General features: G+C 46.1%; 1 protein-coding gene and 1 non-coding gene across 2 annotated transcripts; one reads left to right on the forward strand and one right to left on the reverse strand.

Annotated features, from left to right (window-relative positions):
• Positions 1-582: 582 nt before the first annotated feature.
• trnav-cac (transfer RNA valine (anticodon CAC)) lies at positions 583-655 on the reverse strand. Its single transcript has one exon. It is a non-coding gene; the product is annotated as a tRNA-Val (tRNA).
• Positions 656-11,493: 10,838 nt separating this feature from the next.
• Positions 11,494-14,855, forward strand: LOC137315444 (uncharacterized; the record flags this gene model as incomplete). The annotated part of the gene is made up of 3 exons (XM_067980121.1): positions 11,494-11,943; positions 12,166-13,096; positions 14,263-14,855. Coding segments are annotated over exons 1-3 (1,974 nt in total), but the record flags the coding sequence as incomplete, so codon positions are not given.
• Positions 14,856-20,726: the final 5,871 nt, after the last annotated feature.

Here is a 20,726-nt window from a genome sequence, read left to right on the forward strand (position 1 = left end):
GTCTGTTTCTGTTGTCTCTTTTCTGTGTGTGTCCATCTGCAGGTCGATTTTGAATCAATACTAGTTTTCTTGTCAGTTTGTTGCATGAAATAAATGAGGGTATCAGGCGCTCCCCTCCCTGTCACTGGGTAGGTACTGAGTCAGGGTTTAGACCAAACATCTGTTTTTTTTGTGAAAAGGCAATTATAACCTTTATTCGGGAATTATCCAGTCTCAAGTGAGCGGTGAAAGATACAGTGACCCCGATGTGATGTGAACACGCAGCCTTTTGATCTGGAGTCAGACCTTTGCGCCACGCACTCTGAAGACAGGATCCTGGATGTTATTATAGAAATGAATGTTTCTCAAACACCGTTTCATTTATTGGTTGAATGGATGGGGCTGATCAAATCTCCGCCAGATCCCACCGGGTGTGAGACAGTATTGGAAGCAGCCTTCACCCCCAATATCACGCTGGCTTTCATCGCCTGCTCCCAGCGGACTGCAATAACAGGGTTGTGAGATATGGACTTTGTTCACATTTAATCAGCAGTGTGAATCGTAAAATATTTACTCATTTTTAATGGGGACAAGGTTTCAAAATGTTTCTGCCTGGTTTCGAACCAGGGACTTTTCGCGTGTGAGGCGAACGTGATAACCACTACACTACAGAAACCTGTTGTTGCAGTTGCCGTGTTAGGGACATAACCCCTCAGCCAAACTAATTTCCGCATTGCTGTCGCGGAGCTGATTTCACAGGGATACATTTACTGCGCTGTATTTCGGAAGGCTGCAGAGAAGGATCGGTGGCGCTGGTCAGGCAGGGAATCCCAGAGCATCGCGCCCACACAAACATTTCACTGTTTTTTGTTCATGTGCCTGATATCCGACCGCAGTGTAAATTATGGCGAATCAGGCATGTTCAGATGACATTGATCACAGAGTGTTTTCTTGCAGCCAAATCACACATTTGAAAACTTGAAAAGAGATGAAGAGATCGGAGCCATTTAAAGTGCTCCCAGTCACTGCAGATCAGGAATTAATACCTGGCACCGGCTTCAGGGCTATCAGAATGAAGCAATGAATCCGAAAGTGTGGAAAAAAGGTGCAATTTTCGTCCACTGGGTGGGCTCGAATCACCAACTTTTCGATTAACAGACGAACGCGCTAACCGATTGCGCCACAGACCATCCGGTGTTTTGTTTTGCAAGATACACTAAGGCAGCGTGTCACCTAGCCAAAGTTCCATGTTGCAGCCACAGAAATGCAATTGTCCATTGTCAGTGTTCCTTCTCCAGAAATAAAGGATGGGACATTGTTTGTGGAAACATGGAAACGGTCTGGTCTCGCTCACAGCATCGATATCACCGACAACCAGCTCTCCTGCAACCGGCGCGCCCACCGGTGCTTTGTCTGTTATTGAGTAGCACTGTGGGAGAACCTTCACCACATGGACTGCAGCGGTTCAAGAAGGCGGCTCACCACCACCTTCTCAAGGGCAATTCTGGATGGGCAATAAATGCTGGCCTCGCCAGCGACACCCACATCCCATGAACGAATAAAGAAAAATCATTCGGAGCGTCTGGATGCTGATGTCAGGTTTTGATCCCTGATCTGCAGTAACTGGGAGCGCTTTAAATGGCTCCGACCTCTAAATTTCACCCACAACATCAGAGTAACTGTTCCAGGGGGACATGCCGACTCAGCTACGTCTTGGCCGCCTGTCTGGTCAGTCCTTTCTTCGCCTCCAATTCCGTTTCCCAAAGCATATCTGCAGATTCACAAAGCTGTTTGTCATTTCGGTTCCTTTCGATTTGTCCAGCTCCCGATGGCAATAATTTGCAAACCTGGTTGCAACCCTCCGCCTTGCATCGTGTCCAGGGATGGGTTATGTGGAGAGACTGGAGAAGCTGGGGTTGTTCTCCTTGGAGGAAAAAAAGGTTAAGGGGAGATTTAATAGAGGTGTTAAAATTTATGAGGGGATTTTGATAGAATGGATGTGGAGAAGCTGTTTCCATTGGCAGGAGGGTCGATAACCAGAGGAGACAACCTGCATTCATATAGCGCCTTTAACGTCGTAAAACGTCACAAGGTGCTTCACAGGAGCGTTTTTAAACAAAACTTGACACTAAGCCACAGATGGAGATATTGGGACAGGTGACCAAAAGCATAGTCGAAGAGGTAGGTTTTAAGGTATGTGTTGAAGGAGAGAGAGGCGGAGAGGTTTAAGGATGGAATTCCAGAGCTTAGGGCCGAGGCAGCCGAAGGCACAGCCGCTAATGGTGGAGCGATAAAAATCGGGGATGCGCAAGAGGCCAGAATTGGAGGAGCACAGAGATTTTTTTAATTCGTTCATGGGATGTGGGCGTCGCTGGTAAGGCCAGCATTTATTGCCCATCCCTAATTGCCCTTGAGAAGGTGGTGGTGAGCCGCCTTCTTGAACTGCTGCAGTCCGTGTGGTGACGGTTCTCCCACAGTGCTGTTAAGTAGGGAGTTCCAGGATTTTGACCCAGCGACGATGAAGGAACGGCCGATATATTTCGAAGTCTGGATGGTGTGTGACTTGGAGGGGAACGTGCAGGTGGTGTTGTTCCCATGTGTCTGCTGCCCTTGTCCTTCTAGGTGGTAGAGGTCGCGGGTTTGGGAGGTGCTGTCGAAGAAGCCTTGGCGAGTTGCTGCAGCTGCAGTGCATCCTGTGGATGGTACACACTGCAGCCACAGTGCGCCAGTGGTGAAGGGAATGAATGTTTAGGGTGGTGGATGGGGTGCCAATCAAGCGGGCTGCTTTGTCTTGGATGGTGTCGAGCTTCTTGAGTGTTGTTGGAGCTGCACTCATCCACTCCTGACTTGTGCCTTGTGAATGGTGGAAAGGCTTTGGGGAGTCAGGAGCTGAGTCACTCGCCGCTGAATACCCATGCTCTGACCTGCCCTTGTCGCCACATGATCTGGGAGGGTTGTAGGTTACAGAGGTTGGGTGGGGCGAGGGCCATGGTGGGATTTGAAAGCAAGGATGAGAATTTTAAAATCGATGCGTTCCCGGACAGGAGGTTTGACTGGAACGTCACACCGTCCCATCCCGTGTTTACTTCCACAAACTTACATTGGGACAGGGCTAGGGCGGATTTTTCTGTGTCTCACCTGGGGCCGCTGAGTCTCCTGCAGTCCCCCCGATCACCAACTCACCCAGTGTGTACATTTAAACCGGAAAAAGTGCCTTGCAAAGGGCAAGAGATGAAGGCAAGGCTGGAAACTCTGACAAAAAAAATGATTATCCTCCAGCGAGGTTTGTGTACCTGAATCGCTAACTCTTCTTTCAAAGTTTTGACATTCATTGGACGACACGCGGTACCTACAGACTTGTCTCTTGCACTCACAGTGAAGAGGAGGGCCCTTTTCACTCGCACGCCAGCAACTGTGATATCAAGAAAAAGGTGGCGGAGAAATTCTCCATTTCAGCGAAAATGGAGCGCTGGGGTCCGCTCATGAGTGCAGCATAAAAGTTGAAACTCGCACCCACAATCCTGTGGTTAATGCCTCTACCGACTGAGCTCGCCAAGCCTGAGGAAACTGCTACTTCCTTGTCTGTCGGGCCCATCAATGTGTCAGAATCAAGCACCCGGGCGTTTAAGCAACAACCAACTGAACTAAGACGGTTCACTCACTTGTCCCAACACCTGCTGTGCCTTAACTTGCTCACCGCTACCAGTAGTTTATTTTGAAATGACGCTTCCCTCCCTGGCACCGCAGAACTAGTGACCAAAGTTCCGTTTATTGTTAAAAAGCATTAATTCCGAAATTATCCAGGCTCCTATGAATGGTAAGATAAATAGTAACTTCGACGTGATTTGGACACGCAGCTTTCTGATTTGGCGTTAGATGCGCTACAGTTGCGCCACGAGGTTAACTGAAGGCATAGATTATATATGTATATATACTTATTACTTACTTAAATATATATGATTGATGCAGTGTTCCCTTGTGGTTGGGAATAGTTCATTGCGCAAAAATAATTCCAGTCTGTGAGTCACTTATTGTTCTTTTCAATCACCATTAATACGTTCTGTTACACACTGAAGGGAATGCTAACTTGTTTGCGAACTGACAATTGAAACGTTAATGAATATTTGCGCTTTGCATTTCATGAACTTTTATCTCTTCCCATTTTACATACTGTATTTTAGGAGTCTGCTTAAAAATGTTTAGTGCTTATTATACAAGGAATCTGGTGCAGCCGCTGTTAAATTTAAAAAGGTTTGTATCCCCTTTCACACTTGAAGAAACTCGACCCTGGAGGTTTATGGGGAGCAAATCCCAACAAAATGCTTCCCTCCGAGATCAAATCGGGGACTTTCTGCATGTAACTGGTGAACATGATAACCGCTACACTACGGAAACGACAAACTTTTCGGTCTCAGGGCTGAAGGAAGTGTCTCAGGAAAACATGAACTGCTGACTCTCTTTACACTGACTCTTTTCACGAACATTTCATCGATCGAAACTACACAAGTAACAGGGAAAAAATGTCACAGTCATTAAACTCCCGAATTAGCCCCAAAATCTATCAATCTCAGTTTTGAAATTTTCAATTGATGCCCAGCCTCAACAGCTTTTTAGGGGAGAGAGTTCCAGATTTCCACTCCCCTTTGTGTGAAGAAGTGCTTCCTGACATCACCCCTGAACGGCCAAGCTCTAATTTTAAGGTTACGCCCCCTTGTTCTGGACTCTCCCCACCAGTGGAAATAGTCTCTATCTGTCCTGTCAAATCCTTTAATCATCTTAAACACCTCAATTAGATCACCCCTTAATATTCTATACTCAAGGGAATGCAAGTCTCGTCCATGCAACCTGTCCTCATAATTGCTGATCAAGGATAGCCACCAAAAAGGGTTTTCCGATGGCTGGCTCTTGAGTGCACTGGTCTTTATCAGTGGGCTCGTTGGTCAATGGGTATGATTTTCGCTTTGGCGATTGTTAGTCCAAATATGTGAGAGGTCCCGGATTTGATCGAATTTGCTTTGGATCTTCAAATTCCAAAGACAGAAAAGTACCCAAATCAGCCCACATGAGTGAAACAATTCCTATGTTTCATACTATTACCTAACACAACTGCCCAACTTGGTTCTGATGAAAGGTCATTGACCTGAAACCTTCACTCTGTTTCTCTCTCCACAGCTGTTGCCTGACCTGCTGAGGGTTTCCAGCATTTTCCATGTTATCAGAGTATCACTTCCCTCATCACCTAACTCCACTCCTCCACTAGATGTCGCCTTGTGGTGCAAACAGGCTCCTTCCGCACAGCCAGGTGTTCTGCTTTAGGCATTAATTATAACTATAACTTTTGAACTTGTTTGTTAAAACATATGGTCTTGCCCATTGACCAGAAAGCAGAATGGTGTTTATCTCTCACCAGTACAGCCCTTTCCCGCTGCGTCAGCTTGGAACGATACGTAGCAATCATACAGATGTCACACCTCTCCTGCTTCCCTGTGAAGCTGGTAAGACGAATAGCACACAATGCTGTCTGACACACATACACACCAGCTCTGAATGATTTAAAGGCCTTGTTATGATTGTCAGAGAATTGTTTATATAAAAAGGATAATTAAACTTACGAGTATTATGATATCAGCTACAAACTAAGATTTTTTGGATTTCAGAATCTACCAGTCTCCATATTAAACATATGCATGCATATAAAATGAAGCAAATCTGTCTTATGATTGTAGTTTCATTCTCCCAACAGAGATTTATAGTTCCTTACTTAAGAGGCAAAAGCTAAACGTTAATATTACTTCAATGTAAAGACTAACTCTTTCCTTACAATACAGATACCCCAACCTAATATAACACCTCAAACTGATAGAGCTTCTCAAATTAAAACAGTATCTCAAACTAATACAGTACCACAAACGGATAGAGAATCTGAAACTAATATAATTCCTCAAGGTAATACATCATATCAAACTAATAAAGTACCTCAAACTAATACAGTACCTCAAACTAATACAACAGCTTAATCTAATACAGCACCTCAAACTGATACAGAACCTGAAACTAATATTTTTTTATTCGTTCATGGGCTGTGGGTGTCGCTGGCGAGGCCGGCATTTATTGCCCATCCCCAATTGCCCTTGAGAAGGTGGTGGTGAGATTCCTTCTTGAACCGCTGCAGTAAGTGTGGTGAAGGCTCTCCCACAGTGCAACTTGGTAACAAATAAAGCATCGGTGGGCGCGCCGGTTACAGCAAAAGCTGGTTGGCGGTGATATCGATGCTATGAACGAGACCAGACCGTTTCCCTGTTTCCACAAACAATGTCCCATCCTATATTTCTGGAAAAGTAACACTGATAGTGGTCAATTGCATTCTCTCTGACTGCAACATGAAACATTGGCCAGGTGATACGCTGCTTTAGTGTATCTTGCAAGGCAAGGAAGCGGACGGTCTTTGTGGTGCAATCGGTTCAAGCGTTTGGCTGATTGATCGTAAAAGTTGGAGGTTTGAGCCCACCCAAAGACGAATGTTGCGCCTTTTTTCCCACTTTACAATTCATTGCCTCATTCTGATCGCCCTGAAGCCGGTGCCATGTTTTAATTCCTGATCTGCAGTAACTGGGAGCACTTTAAATGGCTCCGATCTCTTAATCTCATTTCAAGTTTTCTAATGTGTGATTTGGCTGCAAGAAAACACTCTGTGAACAATGTGATCTGAGCATGCCTGATTCGCCATAATTTACACTGCCGTCGGATATCAGGCACACAAAAAAAAACAGTGAAATGTTTGTGTGGGCGCGATGCTCTGGGATTCCCTGCCTGACCATCGTCACCGATCCTTCTCTGCAGCCTTCCGAAATACAGCGCAGTAAATGTATCTCTGTGAAATGAGCTCCTGGACAGTAATACGGAAATTAGTTTGGCTGAGGGGTTATGTCCCTAACACGGAACTTCAATCATCACGTTTCTCTACTATAGTGGTAATTGCATTCGCCTAATACATAAAATGTCTCCGGTTCGAAACCGGGCGAAAGCATTTTGTAAACCTTGATCCAATTAAAAATGATTAAATATTTAACGATTCACATTGCTGAATAATGTGAACAAAGTCCATTTCTCCCAGCCCTGTTATTGCAGTCCGCTGAGAGCAGGCGATGAATGCCAGCGTGATATTGGGGGTGAAGGCTGCTTCCAATACTGTCTCACACCTGGTGAGACCTGGCGGAGATTTGACCAAGGTGGGATAAATGAAACGGTGTTTGAGAAGCATTCATATAGATAATAGCATCTCGGATCCTGTCTTCAGAGTGCGTGGCGCAAAGGTCTGACTCCAGATCAAAAGGCTGTGTGTTTGAGAATGTCTAACGAATGAGGACGTCTAAGTGGCAAAAGTATGAGAATGTATAAGTGGCAAAGTATAGAATGAGAATGTCTCAGTGGCAAAGTAGAAAAATAGTAATAGGACAAGCAAGGGTTAATTAGAAGCTGCCTAGGTTAGAACAATGGGCCCCTTCAAGGTTAATAGTGAGATGAGTAACTCGTTAGATGTTGGGGTCTGCTTATGCTCATCATTGACATGTTGCCATTCGGGAGTAGGGAGTTTGGTGTAGGTGTCTCTGTGCAGCTGGGTGATCAATAGAAATAATGAGCTTAGTGAAGCCAGAGACCATTCCAGGTTAGCTGATAAGGATGTGGGATGATTGGGGGAAAACATTCCAAGCTAGGAGATGAAGAGACATTCATCTATGTCTGTCACTGCGGCGTGATCAGCTGACTGTATTGTCCATGATTGGCCTGTAGTGAGGTAACCCCTCATGGCCAACCTTTGCCAGGCTTATGATTGGTAACAATGTTCCAACCCCGATTGAGCTGTATAAACGTATGTATTTTCTGTATGTTCTTTGTCTTGTTCTGCCAGCATAGGTGGGACTCTATCGGGAGTCCAGATCAATGCTGCAGACCAAGTTCCAAGTTCGACTCTAATAAAGTTATTGTTGAACCGCAACGGTGTGTTCGACTCCGAATTTGCTGAACCAGACTGAGGGAAAAGAATCGAGTTCATCATTTGGCGTAGTCGGCAGGATCTCAACGGTCGATCACCGAGAGTTCGCGGAGTAAGAGGCGGATTGTCTCGGACACGGATGAAGGAGCAGGCGCCCCCGGGGTGAGTAAAGCTTTCTTTTACCACTTCCCATTTCCTGAATCTGTTAAGTCTGACGACGAATCGTCCACTCGCTAGCACTCGTGTGGCGTCCTTACGAGATTCAGGTCAGTCTGGCGAATAGAGTCATAGAGTCATAGAGTTATACAGCACGGATAGAGGCCCTTCGGCCCATCGTGTCCGCGCCAGCCATCAGCCCTGTCTACTCTAATCCCATATTCCAGCATTTGGTCCGTAGCCTTGTATGCTATGGCATTTCAAGTGCTGATCCAAATGCTTCTTGAATGTTGTGAGGGTTCCTGCCTCCACAACCCTTTCAGACAGTGAGTTCCAGACTCCAACCACCCTCTGGGTGAAAAAGTTCTTTCTCAAATCCCCTCTAAACCTCCCGCCTTTTACCTTGAATCTATGCCCCCTTGTTATAGAACCCTCAACGAAGGGAAAGAGCTCGTTAGTATCCATCCTATCTGTGCCCCTCACCGAGATAGGTCAGTGATTCGACATCACTGAGTGTCAGCTTCGGCTGAGGGTCAGCTTCGGCTGAGGGTCAGCATAAGTGCTGAGGGTCAGCTTCGGCTGAGGGTCAGCAGAAGTGCTGAGGGTCAGCTTCGGCTGAGGGTCAGCATAAGTGCTGAGGGTCAGCTTCGGCTGAGGGTCAGCATACGTGCTGAGGGAGTAATTAAACTTAGGTCGGTGATCAAAATTATCACTGAAATTCAAGGTTCGAGTTCCTGGTAACTGGATATAAACAGGAATTTCGAATACGGTGCGTTAGTGATCAAAATATCACTAGGCTCGAGTTCCTGATAATTGGATATAAACAGGACCTTGGAACACGGTGGGTCAGTGATCAATATCACTAAGAGTTAGTGTTCGAGTCTCTGGTGATTGGGTATAAACCAGAACGTCGAATACTTGGGGAGTGGATATAAACAGGAGCTGATTGCTTGTGCTGACCGACTACAGAAGGAAGTGCCGATGTCACACGCTCAGCCTTAGACTGGTTGTTAAGATAGGAGATCCCCCACGCGAAGGTCAGGACCCTGAAGTGGGCGCAGACACCAAGGGCACTTCGGATTGTGACGCACAAGCGGTCAGGACCATAATTAAATCCAGGAAGCGACTGGGGGGCGATAATACGGTTGTGTTAACTAGTTGATTAAGCGTAAGGGAAACGAGAGATAAAATGGGTAATTGTCTGGATGTCACTGCAGAACCCGGCAGTGCCTTACAGATTTTGTGTGAAAAATATCCAGACAAGGCAAAACAATTTAGACAATTGTCAGGCGGGTTGAATAAAAGACTGGGAAATGTTCAATGGCCATTGGGAGGAACTAAAGACCTAGATACTGCCATAAAAGCAGAGGAAGTAATTTGGAAAAATAATGCAGCTAAACCAGCCAAAGGGTTAATTGCTTTATGGAGACAGTCCTGTCAAGAATTGAAAGAAGCTTCGGTATTAGCAAGTTGGCAAGATAACGCGTTGAAGTTCGGAATAACACTCACTGAGGGAGCAGTCTGTCGAGGTTCTAAAAGGAGAATGTAAAAATGAGAGACACTCTAAACAGAAGTCTGAAAAGACTTCGGGTGAGCCAAAAGGGCTTGATAAAAGTGGATTACGTAATGCAATGATTGGCCTTTGCTTGGCTGAGGAAGACGATGATGATTTGGATGAGTGGAATTGTTGGTCCCGTGTAGCTCCCCAGGGTCCTAGTGCTCCTCCTGTGTACGGGAATCTCTATCCTTCGGTGCCGACGGAACTGGCTGTTCAAACCCCTGCGATAAGACCTCAAATTGTCTCCCCGGTCTCCTCCCGTACCAGAAGTAAAACTACGGAATTATTGGCTCCAACATTTCAATTCTCAGCCAGCCCACTTAGTTTTAGAAAGCAGAGAGATCAGAGACTGGACAGTCAGGAACTTAGAGACACAGACAGTGGAGCAGCAGGAGACGACTTGACATTGCTAAACTCAGAACATCGTACTGAGACACTAGTTAGGTGTGAATCGACCCCTCATCAGTTACCGATGAAACAGGTGCTTAATCCCGCCTATGACCTGGCTAAATTCGGAGCACCCGGCAACCCCCAATTGATAAATGTGTACTGTCCCTGGAGACCCCACGAGATGATGGCCATTCTCGCCGGGATGCCGGATAGAAAGAAATCACCTACCCGGTTTGTAGACTTTCTTCGGACTACCATTTCCGTTTATAATGCAGAACCAAGAGACTTGTGGGCATTAGTGCAGCAAATTTTAACCCCTGCTGAACGCATTCGGTTTTTGGGTCACATACAGTATGCGAATTATACTGAATTGGCAAACGCTCAGGCACAGAATGGTGATCGCGAACAGTCTATACTCAACGCCTTGACCACCACCCTACAAAAACCAATTGACCTAAATAAGATCTTAGACACCAGGCCTAAAAAGGGCGAGGGAGCAGACGAATATTTGGAAAGATTCTCTGAAATATACCAGAATCAGTCAGGAGATGTAGCATACCGTGAGGGAAGAAACTCACCACTGTACTGCGCTACACTACTGAACTGCCTGCCGACTCAGGTTGCTCAAGCAATTAAGACTAATAATATGAACTGGTCAGAGAATACTCCCAATCAGATGGATAGGGCAGTGAAATACTACTGGACGGAAAATAAGCACCACGAAGGTCAAGCCCAGGTTAGAGTCAAAACTGAGTATGTGGTAAAAAAGGAAGAGCCAAAACACACCCCAGACAGAACAGGATATCAGATGGAGCCTCAGTATTGTGTCCCAGGATGGTTTGACGAAGAAGGGAATGGGTACATTACACACCCTAACGGACCAACCGCTCCTAATTACGGCCCACCCTACGTTCCCCCGAGACGTGATTTTGAAGTAAGAGGAGGAGGGGGGAGAAAAACAGGGTCAGATGCCTGTTTTAATTGTGGTCAGCCAGGCCACTGGAGCAAGCAATGTCCCTCCCGTAGACAAGGAAATGGTGGCCATATGCAAGGGCAGCGAAGAGGAGGTTGGCAAGGGAATCGAGGACGAGGAAGATATACGGACTTTTCCCAAAACAATTCGTTCCCCCAGTATTCACTAGCTAACCTTGTGGTAAACGGGATCCAGTCAGAGCAGGAGCCCGTTCTGTCACTGATGATTAAAGGAAACCCACATACATTCTTAGTAGACACCGGAGCAACTATGTCATCTGTCCGATCGGAGCTCAATCTCCCTGAGTCCGGGGAAAAACAGAGTCTGTCTGGTTTTCAGGGACAAGTGAGCCAATACTCGATATCTGAACCAGTGGAAGTACAATTTGGAAATGAGTCAGTAAAACACCAATTTGTAATTACAAGTGGATTAGACTGCAACCTCATGGCTAGAGACTTGCTATGTGCATTCCACCTGAGCATTGAGTGCGGGGACGTGGGACTGACTGTGAAACCATGGGCCCCTAAAATGCAGTGTTATGTTTCCATCACCCCACAATGGTGGTCTCTAGACTTCAAAGATGAGAGTTCCCTTCATGTAACCTTGGCTTACGATATGAGTGGGAAAAATAAGGAATTGGAGGACTTTTACCGAAGCTGTGTAGGAACGGAATGGGAAGTTATCCGTCGGGCTATGGTTACAGGTCCAGAAGGGAGAGCAGAGTATGTTGAGATCCCCTCAGAGTTATGGAAGGAAGCACCTACTACAGGTTACATCACTCGGGGTGCTGCGAAGACAATGGGATGGGATCCAGGATACTTTGAAATAAAGGGAGCTCCACATATCACCCGGGAGGTGAATTACCCGTATCATGCGAAAGATTTAGGACCCATGGTAAAACAGACAGTCTAACAAGCTGATCCAAATAACCGACAGAAACAGACCCTGTCATGCGGCCGGACTATTCTGTTTTACCAGACACCAAGGGTTAACAGGGCACAATTGCGCCACCATGTGGGCAATGAAAAACCAGAATATGTTAATCCGCAAGTGTGGGCAGAGGATCCCACACAGGTAGGATGCGTTAAAATGACTCCTATTCATATTGCCCTGCAGGAAGATGTTGCACTACCCTCTATTCGACAATATCCACCAAAGCAACAGGCGATACCAAGCATTGACAAACTGATCGCTGGGTTGTTAACGCAAGGGATTTTGATCAAATTTCAGTCCCCGTGTAACACGCCCATACTGGCAGTTCCGAAGCCAGGCAAGCCAAACCAGTACAGATTAGTACAGGATTTGCGATCAATCAATGCCATTGTACAGCCGCTGCATGCTCTAGTGCCCAATCCAGCTCACATTCTGGCTCAAGTTCCTGCAACAGCCAAAGTCTTTGCAGTAGTCGATCTCCAACACGCCTTTTTCGCTTTGCCGCTGGACCCATCAAGTCAGTACCTTTTTGCCTTCACTTACAAGGGACAGCAATATATGTGGACCCGACTGCCACAAGGCTTCGTTAATTCACCAACGTTATTTTCTAGATGCTTACAGGAGCAATTACAGACATTGACTTTAAAACAAGGGTCTGCTCTCGTCCAGTATGTGGATGATTTGTTGATAGCCAGCCCTGATGAGCAGAGTAACCGAAAAGACACTGCCCAACTGCTAAATCACTTATCCTCACTAGGATACATAGTATCCCAATCGAAAGTACTGTTGGGCCAACAGAGGGTTAAGTTTCTTGGAGTCATGCTCTCAGCAACTGAGCGGAGCTTAGAAAGAAGCAGGATTGAACCAATCTGTCAATTCCCTGTACCTCACACTGCAAAGGAGGTTCGGCAGTGGATGGGAATGGTAAACTATTGCAGACAGTCGATCCCCAACATTGCTTTGGACACTAAATTATTAACTCCGTATACCAGCTTAGAGGGCAAATTTCAACTAGATTCTGACGCCTTAGGGGCATTTAAGAGATTAAATGAAGCTTTGTCACAAGCACCCGCATTGGGGAGACCGCTGTATGACAGACCATTTCAGTTGTACTGTACTATCCTCACTGATTGCTCGATTGCTGTTTTAACTCAAAAACATGGAGACAAGCATAGACCGGTAGCGTACTACTCTTCGAAGTTAGACCCGGTAGCACTGGGACATCCAGTTTGTACTCAGATTTTAACGGCCATTTACAATAGCCTGCTGTCGGCTGCTAATCTGACTTTACAACAGGACATCACTGTATACAGTTCACACTCGGTAACTGCATTATTAGGCCAGCTGCAGACTCAACATCTTACCATGGCTCGACAGAATAAGTATGAGATATATCTGCTGAATAATCCTAAGCTGCGATTTAAACATTGTACCACCATCAACCCAGCATGTTTTCTCACAGAGCCACCCCTTGAACAGACTGATCCAGGACACGATTGTTTATCTTTGATTAAGGAAGACACTTCTGTCAGAGACGATCTGTCTGATATCCCAATAAAAGATCCGGACATAACTATGTATGTAGATGGGAGTGCCTCTATTGGTTCCTTTGGGGAGAAACTTTCAGGTTATGCAATAGTGGACCAGGACGGTAAAACTGTCGAATCTGCTGCTTTTGAATTTCCATATTCTGCCCGACAAGCGGAACTGTTTGCACTGATAAGAGCTTGTGTCCTCGGAAAAGACCAAAGGGTCAATGTGTATACAGATTCCAGATACGCTTTCGGGGTAATTCACGATTTTGGACAGTTATGGAAAAACAGAGGGTTTCTGACTTCTGCAGGTACGCAGATTTCCCATCAGAAGTTAGTCTCAGATTTGTTACAAGCCCTTATGCTACCAAGACAGATCTCAGTTATAAAATGCTCCGCCCGCACGACAGGACAGACCCCAGTAGATATAGGGAATAGATATGCTGATCAGGAAGCTAAGGAAGCGTCCCAGACACAGAGGGTGGTTGTCCCTAGAATGATGAGTCAGACTAAAAGCTCAAACAAAAGCAAGTCTCCCTCTGAAAAGCCAATGCCAACCATCCAAGACGTCATTAAATTACAGGAGGACGCTCCTGACTGTGATAAGCCATTGTGGGAACAACTTGGTTGTACTTATGACTGTGTATCTAAATTATGGGTACCCCTGTGGGGCAGACCTGTATGTCAGATGAATTAGCAGTATGGGTTATTGAATGTGTACACTTTGCAACTCATTGTGGTGCCAAAGCTGTTAGTGGTACGCTGCTGGCCACTTGGTGGCATCCTATGTTGCAAGCCCTAGCCCAGAGTATTAGCAGTCGCTGTCTCATTTGTCAACAATACAACCCTGGGAAGGGAGTGCCTTGCGAATGGGGAACGACCCCTTTGCCGGAAGGTCCCTTTGAGACCCTCCAGATGGACTTCATTGAGTTGCAAAGATGTCAGGGTTATAAATATGTCCTAGTTATTGTTGATGTATTTAGTAAATGGATAGAGGCCTATCCGACAACAGATAACAAAGCCTCCACTGTTGTAAAAGTTCTGATGAAAGAGATCATCCCGAGATACGGAATCCCAAATCAATTGAGTTCAGATAACGGCCCTCATTTTGTGGGTCAGGTGAACAAGGAATTCTGCACCCAAATGGGCATTAAACAACAGTTACACTGTGCCTACAGGCCACAGGCCGCTGGGTTGGTCGAACGAGCTAATCAGACTTTGAAATATAAACTGGCTAAACTGCAGGCAGAGACTGGTACTACTTGGCTTAAACTTCTTCCTATCGCCTTATTTCAGATACGTACTACTCCGGCTGGGGTAGCACGGTTAAGTCCTGCTGAAATTATATGCGGGAGACCCCTCAAGACCCCGTGGAATCAAAATGTTCCGAAAACTGTCCACTTTCACCACATGACGACAGAAATGACTAATTATATTTTGTCATTAACTAAGGCATTGAGAAGCCTCCACTCTCGGGTACGAGCTGCCGACGTCGAACTTCCTCCTATAGCCAGTCCATCTAAAATTGAACCGGGAACGTACGTGTTAATCAGGAATTGGACAAGGAAAGGACTGGAACCTCGTTGGGAGGGACCCTATCAGGTTCTACTCACCACCCCTACCGCTGTGAAGGTAGAGGGGAAGAGTGCTTGGGTTCACCTCCACCACTGTAAAACTATCAGTCCCACGTCTCAAACTTAAAATGCTAACTTTTCTTTTCTTCTAAGAAATCTTCCCTATTTCGGTATCGTGACCAGTTATGAAAGTGTTCCCTTGGATCTTCTGCCTTGAACTCTTCCTGACCCTGGGAGTAACCAAAGAGAGAACATGTCGACGGGACCAGCCTCAGCACATACACCACCTATGCAAAGGAGACGTACTTCGATGTAATGATAATGACCCAGACGGATTCGGAAGGTGGAACATCACCCGGACAGACGGATGTGCCGGGCTCCTGAGGCAGCCCCACCGCTCGATAGAGTTCGGAATATCGCATGGAGGAATACCTTGTTATTGGACTGAGTGCAAATATGATTATGTTTGTAAACGTGAAGGGGAAAAGACCTCTGAGTTGTGTGAACAAGAGAGAGATACACAGAGGTATGTTCGGTACCTGAGATTTAACCAAGGGAGAAAGCGTAATGGGTTAGCCCCCATAGAGATTTTTAACTATCTAAGATTAGAGGGTTCTCTGCTACAGAGATGTAAGAGAGATCTCCAACTCCAAAAGCGCGAACTGCACGTTAACACCTTCCTGTACATGAGTTATGTGTATGCCAAACGGCATGGTATCTCTAGCTGTTGGGTGTGTTCCCACATTCCTATCCATTCCAAGGGAGGTATCCCTTTCAAGCCGATTCCCTTTACGTCCCATGAATCTGCGGAATGGGTCATAAGACGAAACAATTCGGGAAATGCGATAGGAACCCCGGAAACAATAGAATGGGCATAAGCGGGGTATAGTCTCAATGAGTTTAGAGGATGGTACCAGCCTAATTAAAATCAAGCCCATAAGCCCCCGTTCCTGCTCTTGACCAACACGTCTAGACCAAACGGGACGATATGTTGGAATAAGAATGCCCCAAATAATGGCCCTTTTATGGGACATAGTGATTGCAGCACCACCCACTATTGGCTACCGCCCATAGTCAACCTGACTACTCAGGGCATGTTCCAGGGCCAGTGGGCCCCAACGCTTAATAAAACCAGTGGGTTGCCGTGTAATCACCTTGACTCTCAGCCTTTTATATATATGGCTAAAGAGGGAAATTTAACTGCATATAATGAGACATATGTCATATGCGGCCATAAGGCATACCCATGGTTGCCTCAGAACTGGATCGGGTCCTGCTATTTCGGAAATGTAGTACCATATGTTTATCACTTGCCTTCCCTAGCGGATCACCACCATTATAGGCCAAAAAGGGCAATTACAGAAACGGAGCGATATTTCGCTATTTTGTTTCCCGGGTATGGGGTAGCCAGGACAATCAAGGAAATTCGGCAGGTGGCTTCGGTATTAGAGGATGTAGCCAATGAAACTGCAGTAGCATGAAGGATATTAATGCAGAAATGATAGCCATTCGGACAGTGGCCTTGCAGAATCGCATGGCTCTAGACTACCTGTTAGCCGCAAAAGGGGGAACATGTGCACTGATTGGATCAGAATGCTGCACCTGCATACCAGATAACTCGGAAAATATAACTAATCTGGCTGAGCATATACAGAAAGCTGTAACAAAATTACACCAAACCTCAGGAGAAGGTTGGTTAGAATGGCTTCTCAGTGGCTCATTGGGATCGTATTTGATGCACGGACTAATTAATCTAATTGTAGCAATATTTACTTTTGGCCTGATCGTTGCTTACGTCAAAATTTGCTGTCAGGTAGCAATGGAACAAATTCGAGTATGAGACTCTGCTCAGGCAGAACTGCTGAGTGAGCGAAAATTAGTTATCATGGAATGATAAAAGGGGGGGATGAGAATTTATACGTAGTGCCCCTTTAATGAAATGCCTTTGTAGTCAGTTTTCAGTAAAGTATTAAAACGCCTACGTGGCAAAGGAGCAGAATGCAAAATGGTTAGGAAATGGTTAATTAGTTAGTAACTGAGATTGGTACAGGTGGCCCCCCTGCTAGGCCATATGTTGTGTGGTCAGCAGGCCTGCATTGTCTTATCAATGTAGAAGTCTTTGATGTGTTTCAGGGTCTGGTCTGAGTGTCTCCATGTTGCGAGCTAATCAAGATTGGTCACAGCTTAGCAAGACCAAAAGGACATTCCTAGTGAGAAGAACAGGATACATCCATCAGTGTCTGTCACTGCGGCATGATCAGGCCATGGGATACCTGGGATTGGCTTGAAATCATGTCACCTCTCATGGCCAACCTATGCCCAGCTTATTATTGGTGCTGACCCTTGTGTTAACAATGTTCCAACCCCTATTGATCTGTATAAAGGTATGGATTGTTGTATATATCTTTGTTTTCATATTCTGTTAGGTTCGTCCGGACTCCCTCAGGAGTCTGAATCGAAGCGACAGACTGAGTCCTGCTATTAAACTTGTGTTGAACTTTAAAGGTGTATTCGACTCAATGTTTCCTGCAACAGACTGAGGGGTAAAGAATCCGGTTCGTCAAAGTGAATGGGCAAGAAGGTGGCAGATGGAGTATAATGTGAGGAAATGTGAGGTTATTCACTTTGGTAGAAAGAATAGAAAAACGGAATATGTTTTAATTGGTGAGAAACTATTAAATGTTGGTGTTCTGAGAGATTTGGTGGACCTCCGCCACAAAACAGAAAGTTAACATACAGGTACAGCAAGCAATTAGGAAGGCAAATGGTATGTCGGCATTTATTGCAAGGGGGTTGGAGTACAAGAGTAAGGAAGTTTTGCGATAATTGTACAGGGATTTGGTGAGACCACACCTGGAGTACTGTGTACAGTTTTGGTCTCCTATCTAAGGAAGGATACACTTGCCTTCGGGGCAGCGCAACGAATTTTAACTGGATTGATTCCTGGGAAGAGAGGGCTGTCATATGAGGAGAGATTGAGAAGAACAGGCACGTATTCTCTAGATTAGAAGAATGAGAGGTGACCTAATTGAAACTCATATCATTCTTAGAGGGCTTGACAGGGTAGATGCAGAGAGTCTGTTTCTCCTGGCTGGAGAGTCCAGAACCTTGGGTCATAGTCTCAGGATAAATGTTGGGCGATTTCGGACTGAGATGAGGAGGAATTTCTTCACTCAGAGGTTTGTGAATGTTTGGAATTCTCTACCCCAGACGACTGTGGATGCTGAATCGTTCAGCATATTCAAGGCTGAGATCGATGAACATTTGGACTCTAAAGGAATCACGGGATATGTGGATCGGCCGGGAAAGTGGAATTGAGTTCGAAGATCAGCTGTGATCTGATTGAATGGCAGAGCAGGCCCGAGGGGCCGTATGGCCGACACCTGCTCCTTATTCCTCACGTTCTTATGACCATTCGACAGCACAGTGCTCCCTCAGTAATGACCATCCGATAGCACAGTGTCCCCTCAGTACTGACCCTCCGACAGCACTGCGCTCCCTCAGTGTCAGCCTGGATTATGTGTTCAGGTTTCTGGAGTGGGACTTGAACTCATAACCTTCTGAGTCACAGGTGAGAGTTGTACCACTGAGCAACGGCTGATGCCTGAAACGGGGAGAGGGAGATAAAGGGGCTTACGGAGACCACACTGGAGCGTGGATATGGCTGAAGGCACAGCTGTCAAAAGTAGGAAAAAATGGACTGTGGATGCACAAGTTGCCAGAAGTGGAGGACCGGAGTGGTGAGCGACTCACCAATGAAAACGCCGGGGGTGGGATGGAATCTGTGGCTCGGACTTCCCAATTTTTAATTGAAGGAGATTGTGTCTAATCTAAAACAGAATGTGTGTCTGACAAATACAAAAACATTGGAGTCATAGAATCATAGAAAGGTTACTGCACATAAGGAGGCCATTCGGTGCATCGAGTATGTGCCTGCTCTATGCAAGAGCAATCCAGCTGGTTCGACTCCTCCGCTCTTTCTCCGTTGTCCTGCAATTGTTTCCTTTCAAGTACTTATCCAGTTCCCTTTTGAAGGCCATGATTGAATCTGCTTCCGCCACCCTCTCGGGCAGTGTATTCCAGATCCTAACCACTCGCTGTGTAAAAACGTTTTTACTCGTGTCATCTTTGGTTCTTTTGCCAATCTCCTTAAATTGATGTCCTCTGATTCATGAACCTTCCGCCAATGGGAACAGTTTCTGTCTATCTAAGCTCTATCTACAACCTTCATGATTTTGAACAACTCTCTCAAATCTCCTCTCAACATTCTCTGCTCCAAGGAGAATAACCCCAGCTTCTCCAATCTATTCACGTAACTAAAGTACCTCATCCCGGGAATCATTCTGGTAAATTTCTTTTGCACCTTCTCGAAGGCATTCACATTTTTCCTGAAGTGCCGTGCCCAGAACTGGACACAATACTCTAATTGTGGCCGAACCAGTGTTTTATAAAGGTTCATCATGACATCCTTGCTTTTGTGCTGTTTGCCTCTATTTATAAAGCCCACGATCCCGTATGATTTTTTAACTCCTTTCTCAACCTGCCTTGCCAGCTTCAACGATTTGTGCACATATAATCCCAGATCTCTCTGTTCCTGCACGAAGGGTCAAGAGAGGCGGTGGTTTTGTCAGCGTCCATCTGAAAGCTGGTCCGTGTCTACGGACTGTGTCGCCAAAGGGCAGCATGTAGATGAGGAAGAGGAGGGAGCCAAGGATTGAACCTTTAGAAACATCAGAGATAACGGTGATAGGGTGGGAAGAGAAGCTTCTCCTGGCTCTGATCAGATAGGTGAGTGGGAACCAAGTGAGGGCAGTCCCAGAAAAAGAGGCCAAAACTAATGAATGAGGAGGCCATTGGTGGGTTTGCTGCAGGTATGGCGATGGGAAGGGGTGGGCCATGGAGGGATTTAAACCCAAGGATGAGAACTTTAAATTTAAGTGATATGGAACTGGGAGCCAGTGAGGGTCAGTGAGGCCTAGCAGGACCTAGTGCTGGTTGGACACGGACAACAGAGTTTTGGACGAGCTCACGTTTATGGAAGGTGGAGGTTGGGTGTCCAGCCAGGAGTGCATTGGAGGAATGGCGCCTGGAGGGGACAGAGGCATTGATGAGGGTTTCAATGGAAATGGGCTGAGGAAGGAATGGATGCGGGTGAGGGAATCACGGGGCCTTTGTGAAGGAGGTCAAATCGGGTCATGAGCTGAGCTCGGTGTTACACGTGGCCAGTTTTACTGGAGCCGTAAACCGATGTAGAATAAACGGGTAAATATCTGCAGTAAAATAGTGGAGAGAGGAATGTCAATGGGAAACGTTCAGTGTCCGTCCCCTAATATCACCCACAGTCATTTCTAGGCTGCAATCCTCAACCTGCCCTTTAACTGTCCTCGTGTCAGAGACTCACAATTCATATTTTAACTGGGAAACTGCAGGAACAGAGTGAAACGGTTCTGCTTTTTTTTATTCGTTCATGGGATGTGGGCGTCGCTGGCGAGGCCACCATTTATTGCCCATCCCTAATTGCCCTTGAGAAGGTGGTGGTGAGCCGCTTTCTTGAACCGCTGCAGTCCATTTGGTGATGGTTCTCCCACAGTGCTGTTCGGAAGGGATTTCCAGGACTTTGACCCAGCGACGATGAAGG

Source organism: Heptranchias perlo, unplaced genomic scaffold (assembly GCF_035084215.1).
Source record: "Heptranchias perlo isolate sHepPer1 unplaced genomic scaffold, sHepPer1.hap1 HAP1_SCAFFOLD_55, whole genome shotgun sequence".
In the NCBI taxonomy this organism is placed as follows: domain Eukaryota; kingdom Metazoa; phylum Chordata; class Chondrichthyes; order Hexanchiformes; family Hexanchidae; genus Heptranchias; species Heptranchias perlo.